Source organism: Rosa chinensis, chromosome 5 (assembly GCF_002994745.2).
Source record: "Rosa chinensis cultivar Old Blush chromosome 5, RchiOBHm-V2, whole genome shotgun sequence".
NCBI lineage: Eukaryota > Viridiplantae > Streptophyta > Magnoliopsida > Rosales > Rosaceae > Rosa > Rosa chinensis.
The window spans coordinates 81673315-81684481 of NC_037092.1; the positions used below are offsets into that span (position 1 = coordinate 81673315).

At 36.0% G+C, this 11167-nt stretch overlaps 1 protein-coding gene across 1 annotated transcript; it reads left to right on the forward strand.

Annotated features, from left to right (window-relative positions):
* The first annotated feature begins 9217 nt into the window (after positions 1 to 9217).
* LOC112164227 (protein FAR1-RELATED SEQUENCE 5-like) lies at positions 9218 to 10651 on the forward strand. The gene is made up of 2 exons (XM_024300452.2): positions 9218 to 10458; positions 10546 to 10651. The coding sequence occupies exons 1-2, from the start codon at positions 9218 to 9220 to the stop codon at positions 10649 to 10651; spliced, it is 1347 nt and encodes a 448-aa protein (XP_024156220.2).
* The last annotated feature ends 516 nt before the right edge of the window (positions 10652 to 11167 follow it).

The following is an 11167-nucleotide window of genomic DNA, read 5'->3' on the forward strand; positions in this document are numbered from 1 at the left end:
GAAGGGTTAATAGATAATGGGTGTGAAAAAGAGTTTAAAAAAATGCAAAAAAAAAAATAAATAAATAAATTCATTTTTATGTTAACGGGTCTTAACGGGTTTCAATGGCCAATTTATTGTTAACAGGTATTAACGGGTTTGAGTGGGTAATTGATTAGAAAAGAATTTTAAAATTTTAAAAAAAAAAAAAAAAAACCTTAGCGGTCTTAACGGGTTCCAACGGGTAACCCGCGAACCCATCGGGCTCAACCCGTTAAGATAACGGGTTATAACAGGTTGAGCTCGTTAAGACCGCCAACCAGTTAAGTCCGCCCGTGACCGCACTATTGCCAGGCCTAACTGGAATGGATGATTATTAAATGTGTCTGCACTTTACAAAACTGAAATGTTGATCTTAATCAACTCAATCTATCCAACATAAATCAAATAGCTATTTGCCAAAAAAAAATACAGAAATATTCACAATCACCAAATGCTGCAGCAAAAATAAAAACTTCTGAATAATACCATGGATTTATTACTGAATAATGAAGACAAATTCATTGCAAGACTTCAAATTTTAGAAAAACAAGAACTAAAACTAAACAACACAAAAGATAAAACTTTTAACAAAAAATAATGCTCCCACTAATCCTAAGCATCTAAGGTAGGTAGAACTCCCATATCAACTACATGTTTCTAAAAAGTTGCTAGAGATAATGCCTTAGGCCATCTCCAGTGAGGGGCTATATTGGGTCCAGGGCTATAATTTAGCCCCCAGAAATATTATTGTTTATTCATGAACAAGTGAATCATCTCCAGTAAGGGAGGGCTAAAATTCAAGTATTTTATGATTTTACTTATGTTTTCTAATTTGTATGATTTTATTTTATTTTAATAATATTATAATTTAGACTAAAATTAATTGTTGAGGAAAAAATTAATTTTTAAGATGTATATTTGGATGAGGTATTTATGTTGTATTATTGATAACATTTTTGAATAGATGTTTTAAGTGCCACTTGCCATTTCGGAAGCAAATATGTAGATTCCAGATTGAATGATACAAAATATTACATAAATAAATATTACATAAACTTCATTAACATGATACAAAATAAATAAATTAAAAAATACATGCACTTAAAAGAAACTAATTCATTTAACTAAAATTCATCTTTATAAAATATAAAATATAGATATATATATATATATATATAATATTAAGTTATGCTTAATTACATACCGTTGGATTGCAGATGTTATTAATTATTGGCCATTGGATCAAACCATGCATTGCACCACACCCCTTAATTGGGCTGATTTCTGTGGGTCCCACCAAGGGCTAAAGGGCCACCCCAAGGGCTAAATGTAGCTCTCTCCACCCCCCACCCCCCCCCTCACCTTTGGCCCTTCTCTTGTTGGAGCCCATATTATAACAAAAAGGGCTATAGGTTACCATATAGCCCTCTTATTGGAGATGGTCTTAGTAAATGGATAAGCTAACTGCAATTGTGTATTGATCTAAGCTATCTCGATTTCCTTATGCTTCACCATTTCTCTCACACTATAATATTTCAGGTCTATGTGTTTAGAGTTATTAGACCTCTTATTATTCTTAGTGAAGCAACAGCTGCAGAATTATCACTATAAACCCTTAGTGGACTGGTATTGATGGAATCCAACAACCTACTCTGAATTAGAAAATTTCTAAGCCATAACCCTTGACACACACCATCATATATCGCTATAAATTTTGCCTGCATGGTTGAAGTGGCTGTCAGCGTTTGCTTAATGCTCCTCCAAGATATGGTACCTCCTGCCATCATAAAAATATATCTAGAAGTAGATTTGGTTAGCAAGGTTGAATCTGGATACCTTCCTGCAAAATCTGCATCAGTGTATCCAATTACTTCTAGCTTCTCAACTTTCTTGTACACTAGCATATAGTCTTTAGTTTTCTGTAAATATCTAAGCACCTTCTTTGCAGCAATCCAATGCTCATGTCCAGAGTTTGACTGAAACCTTGATAATATACCAACTGTATATGCTAAATCAGGCCTAGTGCACACTTGTGCATACATCAAGCTGCCAATTAGTCTAGCATGGTCTGCCCTTCATATATTCCCTTTCCAAGCCATTCCTAGGACATTGACCTTTGTTCAGTTTATCTTCTTTTGAGATAGGTGCATCTCCTGGTGCACACTTCTGCATATCAAATCTGCTCAAAACTCTAGAAATATAATTACGCTGACATAGTCCCAGTAACCCTCTTTTCCTATCTCTTTTAATTTGAATTCCCAGCACAAACGAAGCTTCACCAAGATCTTTCATATCAAAGTTCTTAGATAGAAAGTTCTTAGTCGATTTCAACAAGTTCACATCACTGCTGGCAAGTAGTATATCATCTAAATATAGAATCAAGAAAATAAAGTGTTTACCTACAGTCTTTAAATAAACACACTCATCAACTATGTTCTCAGTAAAACCAAAGGTAGTGACAACTGAATCGAATTTCTTATACCACTGTCTAGATGCCTGTTTTAGACCATTAATGGATTTCTTCAGTTTACAGACCATGTGTTCTCTTCCTGGTTTAATGAATCCCTCGGGCTGTTTCATGTAGATATTTTCTTCAAGTTCTCCATTTAGGAATGCAGTCTTCACATCCATTTGGTGTAGCTCTAGATTAAAGTGCGCTACTACAACCATAATCATCCTAAAGGAATCTTTTGTCGAAACTGGAGAGAAGGTTTCACCAAAATCAATGCCTTCTTGCTACGTAAAACCCTTAGCTACTAACCTCGCTTTATACTTCTCTATACTGCCATCAGCAAGTCTTTTGGTTTTGTAAATCCACTTACAACCTACAGGTTTTTGATTTGCTATAGGTTCAACTAACTCCCAAACTCTATTGTCATACATACTTTGTAATTCAGCTTCCATAGCCTCACTCCATTGCTTAGAAATTCACTCTCAGTGGCTTGTTTATAACTAATGGGATCATTGTCTTCCCCAAAATCAGAGTCCGGTTCTTAAAGATATACTTCATACTCAGTTGGGTCAATGGTGGGTTTTCTAACTCTGTTTGATCTTCTTACTGGTTGAGGTACTTCAATGTTTTCGTTTTGAGGCATCACAACATTATCCTGAGTTGTAGATTTTCTGGTGCTTCTTGGACAGCCTCTGCGAGTTCTAAAATTGGCTATTGAGGTACAATGATGGGCAGTGCAGGAGCAAGAGGTAAAACCTGAGCTAGTGTTTCAGTTTCAGGGATTTCTTCAAACTCAAACTGTAAGTCTTCTGGTTCTCTATTGTAAAACACTTCATCTAGAAACTTTGCATTATTTGTCTCGATGATTCTGGTACTATGGTGAGGTGAATAGAACTTGTAGCCCTTGGATTTTTCTAGATACCTATGAAGAATGCACTAACAGTTTTGGGGTCTAATTTCTGAATGTGAGGGTTATAAACTTTAGCCTCAGCCTTACAACCCCAAACATGAACATGGTGTAAGCTTGGCTTTCTGCCATTCCAAAGCCCAAAAGGTGTCTTAGAAACAGCTTTGCTAGGTGCCTTATTGCAGAGATAGTTGGCTGAGCCTCGCCCCATAGATACCTAGGTAGTCCAGAAGTACATATCATACTTCTAACCATGTTCAGTAAAGTCCTATTCTTCCTTTTTGCGACACCATTTTGCTCCGGTGTCCCTGACGTGGTATATTGAGCCTTAATACCATGCTTTTCAAGATACAAAGTAAGAGGGCCTTTGTTTTGTCCAGCCTCCGTATATTTCTCGTAAAACTCTTCCCCTCTATCAGACCTGACCACCTTAATTTGTTTCCCCAATTGTTGTTCTACTTCTGAATGAAAGATCTTAAAGGTTTCGACAGCTTGGGACTTTTCTGAAATGAGAAAAATGTGACAGAACCTAGAAAAGTTATCAATGAAAGTTATAAAGTAGGAGTTTCCACAACTGGTTTGATGTTTAAAAGGTCCACAAATGTCAGTATGGATAAGTTCTAAGAGTCCTAGGCTTCTAGTGGCATTTTTCTTTCTAGAATTAGTCATTTAATTTTCCTTTAATACATTCTACACAGTCCCCTAAATCATCAAAGTTCAGCTCGGGCAGAATGTTTTACTTAGCTAGGATATGTAGTCTTTCTTTTGATATGTGCCCTAATCTCCTATGCCAGAGGGTTGCTGAGTTTTCATTAGAATTGTGTCTTTTAACAGCAATTAATAATGGAATTGTAAATAATCATTTACAATGGCACCAGAAGCAATAGGAAGAAAATTCTTTGAAATTTTTATTCCATTATTGTCAATAAGAAAACTACAACCGTTTTTAACTAAAAGGGAGACACTAATCAAATTCCTTCTCATTGAAGGTACAAAATAGACATTGTCTAAGATAAGAAAATTTCCAGATCCTACTTCTAGCTTAACAGATCCAACTGCCTTCACTGCTAACCTTGATCCATTGCCAACACACACATTTTGTTCCTCACTTCTGGGATTTCTCTTCCTTATGTATCCCTACAGTGAATTAGTTATGTGAATAGGAGACCCTGAATCAATCCACCAGTTGCTAGGACTACTTTGAACTAAATTTATTTCAATGGAAAAACTAGGAATTAAGTCAAGATTACCTTTTTAGTTAACCAAGCTTTGAAACCAGTACAATCTCTCTCAAGGTGGCCAGACTTTCTACAGAAGTAACACTTTGTTTGATAGGGTTTTTGAATTTTAGAATCAGGGGCTAGAGCTAAGGTTGTTGTAGAGCTAAACTTCTTTCCCTTATGATTATTCCCTTTCTGGAATTTTTCCATTTTGGTTTGCCTACCAGATTCACACTTTTCTCATTTTTCTCCCTCTTAATTCTTTCATCTACTTGCACACAGATCGAAATCAGCTCGTTTATGTCTCATTTATCCTTTTGAGCTAGGTAGGTGGCGTTGAGATGTTCAAAGCTCGCCGATAGTGAGTTTAGGGTGTGATGAATAAGCATCTCATAAGAAATAGGGTTCTTCAAGGTTTTCAGCTTAGCGGCATAATCAACAAGCTTTAAGATGGTCTTCTCTAATGGTTTCTGATCCTGTGTATTTGTTGTTCATCAATTTGTTCAACAGGTTTGCAATCTGAGCCTTATCTCCCTGAATCTTTCACCAATTGATTCTAAGAACTCTGTAGCTAACTCCTTTTCTTCTATGTTGCCACTTACAGAATCAGACATGGTTCTTTTCATTACATTCTTGCAAACTCGATTCAGCCTATGCCACTCATCAAAATATTTCTGTTGTTCATTGGTGCTAGCTATAGTCAGGGCTTCTGGAGGTTTCTTGTACAAAGGCAGATCTAAGTGGTTGACACTTAGGTAGATTTCTATGTTTGATCTAGTACGAGGTTCAATGTTCATGAAGTTTAAAGGTACAGAACCTATAGGAAGCATTAAATTTTGTAAGTTTTATGCAATAGAATTTTATTAAAGACTTAAAGGAAGAAAAAAAATATATTTATTTTCTGCTCAATAACTATATTCTATGTTAAGTTTTATGCATACAAAACTTAGTAATCAAACAACCACTGAACATATCAAGAATCCAAAACATAAGGCTGAGCAAAAAATAAAACAATATATAATGCAACAACAAACCAAAAAATTGCATTAAGCCCCAAAACCAATATTTATTGAATTCACGCCAAAACATCACTTGCGAGCATAAGTTAAGGCATCACTTAATCACAAGGCCAAAACAAAAAGACACATTGGTATTTAAAAAACCAATCAACACTTGTATGACAGAAGAAAAGGTCTTTATATCTGAATATGTATCATTTGAATTGCAATGTGCTATTCCTGTATCTTGATAAGCTCATAAATGTACATGATTTTGTGTTGATTTCTTCATGTTTTCTTAGCTAGATTTCCATCTATTTGAGTCATTTATTTTATTTTTATGTTTTGTAGGTGTTATGGAGCAAAGTAGAAGAAATGAAGCTAAATCAGTAAATCTGCCTGTGCAAATCAGTCAACTTCTACATGAAACTGAGAGCAGCTCAGCATGAACCAGACAGTGAACTTTACATGCTTGGAAAGCTTCGGATGTCTAGTTCCAGAACTGTTAACGGTTTGTTCATATCATTTTTCTACAAGAAGTTATGGTCGATTTAGTACAGCAAGGTCGGGCAGTCCGAGAATCTGACACTTTGACGGAAATCCATGATTTGAGGCCCGAATTCCTTTTAGAAGCCCACTGACGAGTATTAACTGAATATCTCTATTTATTAGAGATATATGACATATTTTTATGGGTGAAAATTATTAGGAATCTTAGAGGAGAAGCTATTTGAATCCTAAAAGGAAAAGAAATGAAAATCTCCTAACCTAAGCAATAAAAGAGGGACGTGATCAGTTTGGACGGGAAGCACCGAGATGAAGGTACCCAATACTGGTAGGGCCGCACAAGAGAAAAGAATGAACGATATCTTCTGCCTTCAGCCAGCCGCCATCTCTTCATCTTCCTTTCTTCTAGTTTTTGTTTTGTTCATGACTATGACTAGCTAAATACTTTTGTAACTAGGGGTGATTTCAAAGGCCCAAACATTTTCAATTCATATTGATGATAATTCAGTTTTTGGTTTTCTATATTATCAATTGAGTGTTTGTTTCACTGTGTCTACAAGATGAATCTTTATTTGTTTGTTTAGGTGCGCAACTAAATGAATAGGTTAGGGTTCTAATGCTAGGAGTAACACTAGATTCGTATATGTCGTGTGTTGATTCCAATTGAGTAGCAAAATGTTTTCTTGAATTATATGTGACTCAACCCTAGGTTTAGCAAGACTACTAATGTACTTGTGACCCTAGATTTATCCAAACCCTTTTATTGCTTAATGATTTCGATATGTTAAACTTAGCGAGCCTGTGTCTAGGTTGCATAATCAGAAATTGATTAAGTGGTGAGCTTGTATTCACTTAACGAGGAACTAAGAAAGGGTAATGGGTTAATTCGAGCGTGTGAGTTAACTTCGGGTAAATTCAATTGAGAATTAGGATTCCATAACTGAGCTTTAATATGATTGAGTGTGTTTGGTGGTGGAGAATGAGTCCTTAGCTTTGTTTCTATCAATAGTTTTAAAGTTATAAAATCTGTTTCTGCTTTGTTATCTTACTGTGTTCAGTTTTACGTGAATTATTTCATATATCAAATCAACTCATATTATTCTGAAATTTTGTATGCGTAGTGTTATTAAATGTGTCTTTAGTGTCCTGTAAAATTTATAGAAAATTCCATTGAATCTAGGTTAGTTAATTAATTTATTTCGTTAACTGTTCAGTAGCATGGTTTAGAGTAGTTGTGACATTTGTTTAGCAATTTAGGAACAATCTTCAGCGGGTAATGATCACTATATTACCAACGATGATATTTGAGTGCGAGGTTTAAGTTGTACATCTTTTAGACGTATCATATCTTAAGACTATGTAAAGTTAAAGGACTTTCTGTGGAAGCTACAGTCATAGTCCCAGAATACAGGATACAATATTTTGTCTGTTTAAGCTGAATGGCTTATCAAGAATACCAAGAAAGAGGCTGTTGTGGCTCCATCTCCCTCAATACTACGAATAAGTCACAGACATATTCATATTCACTAGGTAATATATATATATATATATATATATATATATACACACACACACACACATTGATTCTCGGTTACGGACGTCCGTAACTTTCAAAATCTGCGGATTTCCAACGTTAGCCGTTGGATGTACTTAAATGAAGCTCTGCGGCCATGATTAAAAGAAGAAGGCATGGGTCATACGGGTTGGAGATTCAAATGGATCCGACCCGGGTCTTATATAAGACCCACCTGGAACTAAGCTAACTCCCGCTCTTTTGACAATTGATCTCTTTGATCTCCCGCTCTTTCATTCCCTCTACCTCTAAAATATTTTGATTCCCTGTGATGTTTCTGAAGAGGGAGAGAGAAAACTGTTGCTGCACCCTTTGGTTTTAAGGACAAAGGCACTCATAATTCAGGTATAGATTTAACAAAAGCTTGTTCTGTCTTCTTTCTCTGTTGACTTTGGATTTGGTCAGGATGATGGGGCCTTGAATCGATAAAAACTAAAACTGGTTTCTCTGCTGACTTTGGTTTGGGATTCTATGTGTAATTATCAATCTAGTTTAATTGGTTTGCCATTCATTCACTGCCTTGATTATAAAATTGTAAAGTTCATGTAGTTTAATTTTATGTGGTTTCATTGTTTTGCAATGAAAAATTATAGGTCGGGGACTATGTTTCAGGCAATGAATTTAGGGTCAGTTTCATGTTCTGCTGAGACCACCGAAGTGTACACTCCTCAAGTAGCGGATGAGTTGAAGCCTACAAAAAACCGTCAATTTAGGACACTAGATGAGCTTTTTGAATTTTACAACAAGTATGCTTTTGAAGCTGGGTTTAGTGTTCGGAGAAGTTCTACTGCCAAGAGTAAAGATGGTTCTGAAACTATAAGACAAGAACTTTGTTGTCGCAAAGAAGGGCATTCACAGAAACATACGGCTCTGCCAAAAAAGCGGAAAGGGATCATAAGAACTGGTTGTCTAGCAAAGATTGCAGCTGTGAAGAGATGTGGCATATATGTAATCACTCAATTTACGGAGGCTCATAACCATCCTTTGACAACTCCAGAGAGAGTTCATTTGTTACCATCTCATCGTCAAGTTTCAAATGCTACCAAATGCTTAACCATGGAACTTGGACTGGTAAATATTCCAACCCACCAACAAATCAGTTTGCTTGAAGTTCAATCGGGAGGAATTGAGAATATGGGTTGCATAGGGAAAGATATATACAATTATGAAAGAGATAAGCGAGAAGAGTTGAAAGGACATGATGGAGATATGTTGTATGCTCATTTTTTAGCATAGCGGGAGAAGAATTCATTTTTCAATTTCAAGATAGAGGAAGACAATGAAAATAGAATCAAACATTGTTTTTGGGCAGATGCGACCTCTAGGAGGGCTTATAGTTTCTTTGGGGATGTAGTTATCTTTGATACAACATACAACACTAACAAATATCGGCTGATATTTGCACCACTATTAGGGGTTAACCACCATGGTCAGACCATTATGTTTGGTTGTGCATTCTTAGGTGATGAATCCACAGAGTCGTTTGTTTGGCTACTCAATACTTTCTTAGAAGCAATGCTAGGAGGAAGTCCCCCAAAAATGATAATTACTGATCAAGATCCTGCTATGAAGATTGCCATTTCCCAAGTTCTTCCTAACACATTCCATAGGTATTGCAGTTGGCACATATTAAATAAGTTTTCAGAAAAGATAGGTGCAGTGAAATGTAATGAATATTATGATGACTTTAGAAGTTGTGTGTGGAACTCTGAGATGACAGAAGAATTTGATAAGAAGTGGAAGGAAGTTGTTGAGAAGAGTGGTTTAAGTGACAATGGATCGCTTCAATCAATTTATGACATTCGAGCATCATGGGTGCCTGCATACTGTAATCACATTTTCTCGGCCGGAATGTCAAGTAGCCAACGTGCTGAAAGTTGTCATTCATTTTTCAAGAAGTATGTTGACCACAAAAATTCATTACTAGACTTTGTGATTCGCTTTAATAGAGGACTTGTACATCAACATCATCAAGAGTTAGTTTCTACCCATATTGATGCAAATGAAGAGCCTCAGATGAATACCCCTCATCCTATGGAATCTCAATTGTCTAGAATTTATACTCGTGCCTGTTTCCAACAATTTCAAAGTGAGTTCTATATTAGCTTTTTCAATTACAGGTTTCAACTTATGAGAGAGGATGACAATCAAAGATTGTATTTGGTCAAGAAAAGAAGTGATCAGATTCAAAAGGATCGGGAAATTGTTTATGACAAGCATACGGACCTTGCTTCATGTACTTGCAAAAAATTTCAAAGTGAAGGAATCCCCTGTAGGCACATCTTGGGATATTTGCTGAAAGTTCAGGAAGTAGATTACTTGCCTGACCAATATATTTTGAATAGATGGACTAAAGCTGCAAATGCTACTGTAGTTAAGGACCTAGATGGGTTGGAAATAACATATATAAATGCATTGGTGGTGAAGCGTAGTAAATTATTTCATCATGCTTCACTTGTTATTGATAAAGTCCTTACAAGTCCTCATGAAGCTCAGACCATGTTTATCGAGGCTCTTGACAATGTTCTTGATAAGCTTAAACAAATGCAAGTCAATAGTAGTGAAAGTGCAAGTATCGGTAAGAAGTTGCCAAGTGATGTTCAACATAGGTATAATGAGCCAAAGATTATCAAAGCAAAGGGTTCTGGAAAAAGGCTTAAGAAGTCAAAGGAGAAGAAAGAGAGAAAGAGAAGTAGTACAAGGAAATGTCATGGATGTGGTTTGTATGGGCAATTACATGATAAACGGAACTGTCCGGCGCTTAATATGCCTAACGATAGGTAACGTTGTGAAGAACTTTGTTTATTCCTTGTATAATTTCATTTTTTATATGGGGATGTAGTTAATTAGATGTTATTTTCATGTAGTTCTGTTCTTGACAAATATGCGGACAAGGATGAAGATGATCACGAGCCAATATCAACTGATGAAGATGAGGACCCCAGTTCCTTCGATGAAGATGATGACAATTAAGTTCCCCTGCTTTTTGCAGCATAGCAGCAGAGTATAAAGAAGGAAAGAGTTGAGCAGAAAAAGTTTGTCCTTGGTTTTGTAGCATAGCAGCAAAGTATAAGCAGTGATCAGATTGAGCAGAAAAAGTTTGTTCTTTGCTATGTTATATTAACTAGCTATCATTGTCTGCCATTTTGTGAACAATTCAATAGTTTTGGATATTAAGGTAAGATCATCGACTTGGATTCTGAAATAGATGGAGTGCTCTGTTTCGTCAAATTAACCAAGTGCTCTGTTTACAAATGAAAAAAAATGGTGTATATACTGTTACGAATGGTTGTATTGAATTGTGGAGTTCTGGATTGTATTTCTTGTTTGTTTCATTTCGGCACAGTACTTTTTTTTGGTCAATTGGTCGTGTTGGGGACAAATTAACCCAACTGCCTTGGTCCTTGAATCTAAAGTCCTTAGATCTTGAATAAGGAAGAAGTGATGCGATATGCCCCAAAAGAGGGGGAAAAAAGAGCAATTTTTCTT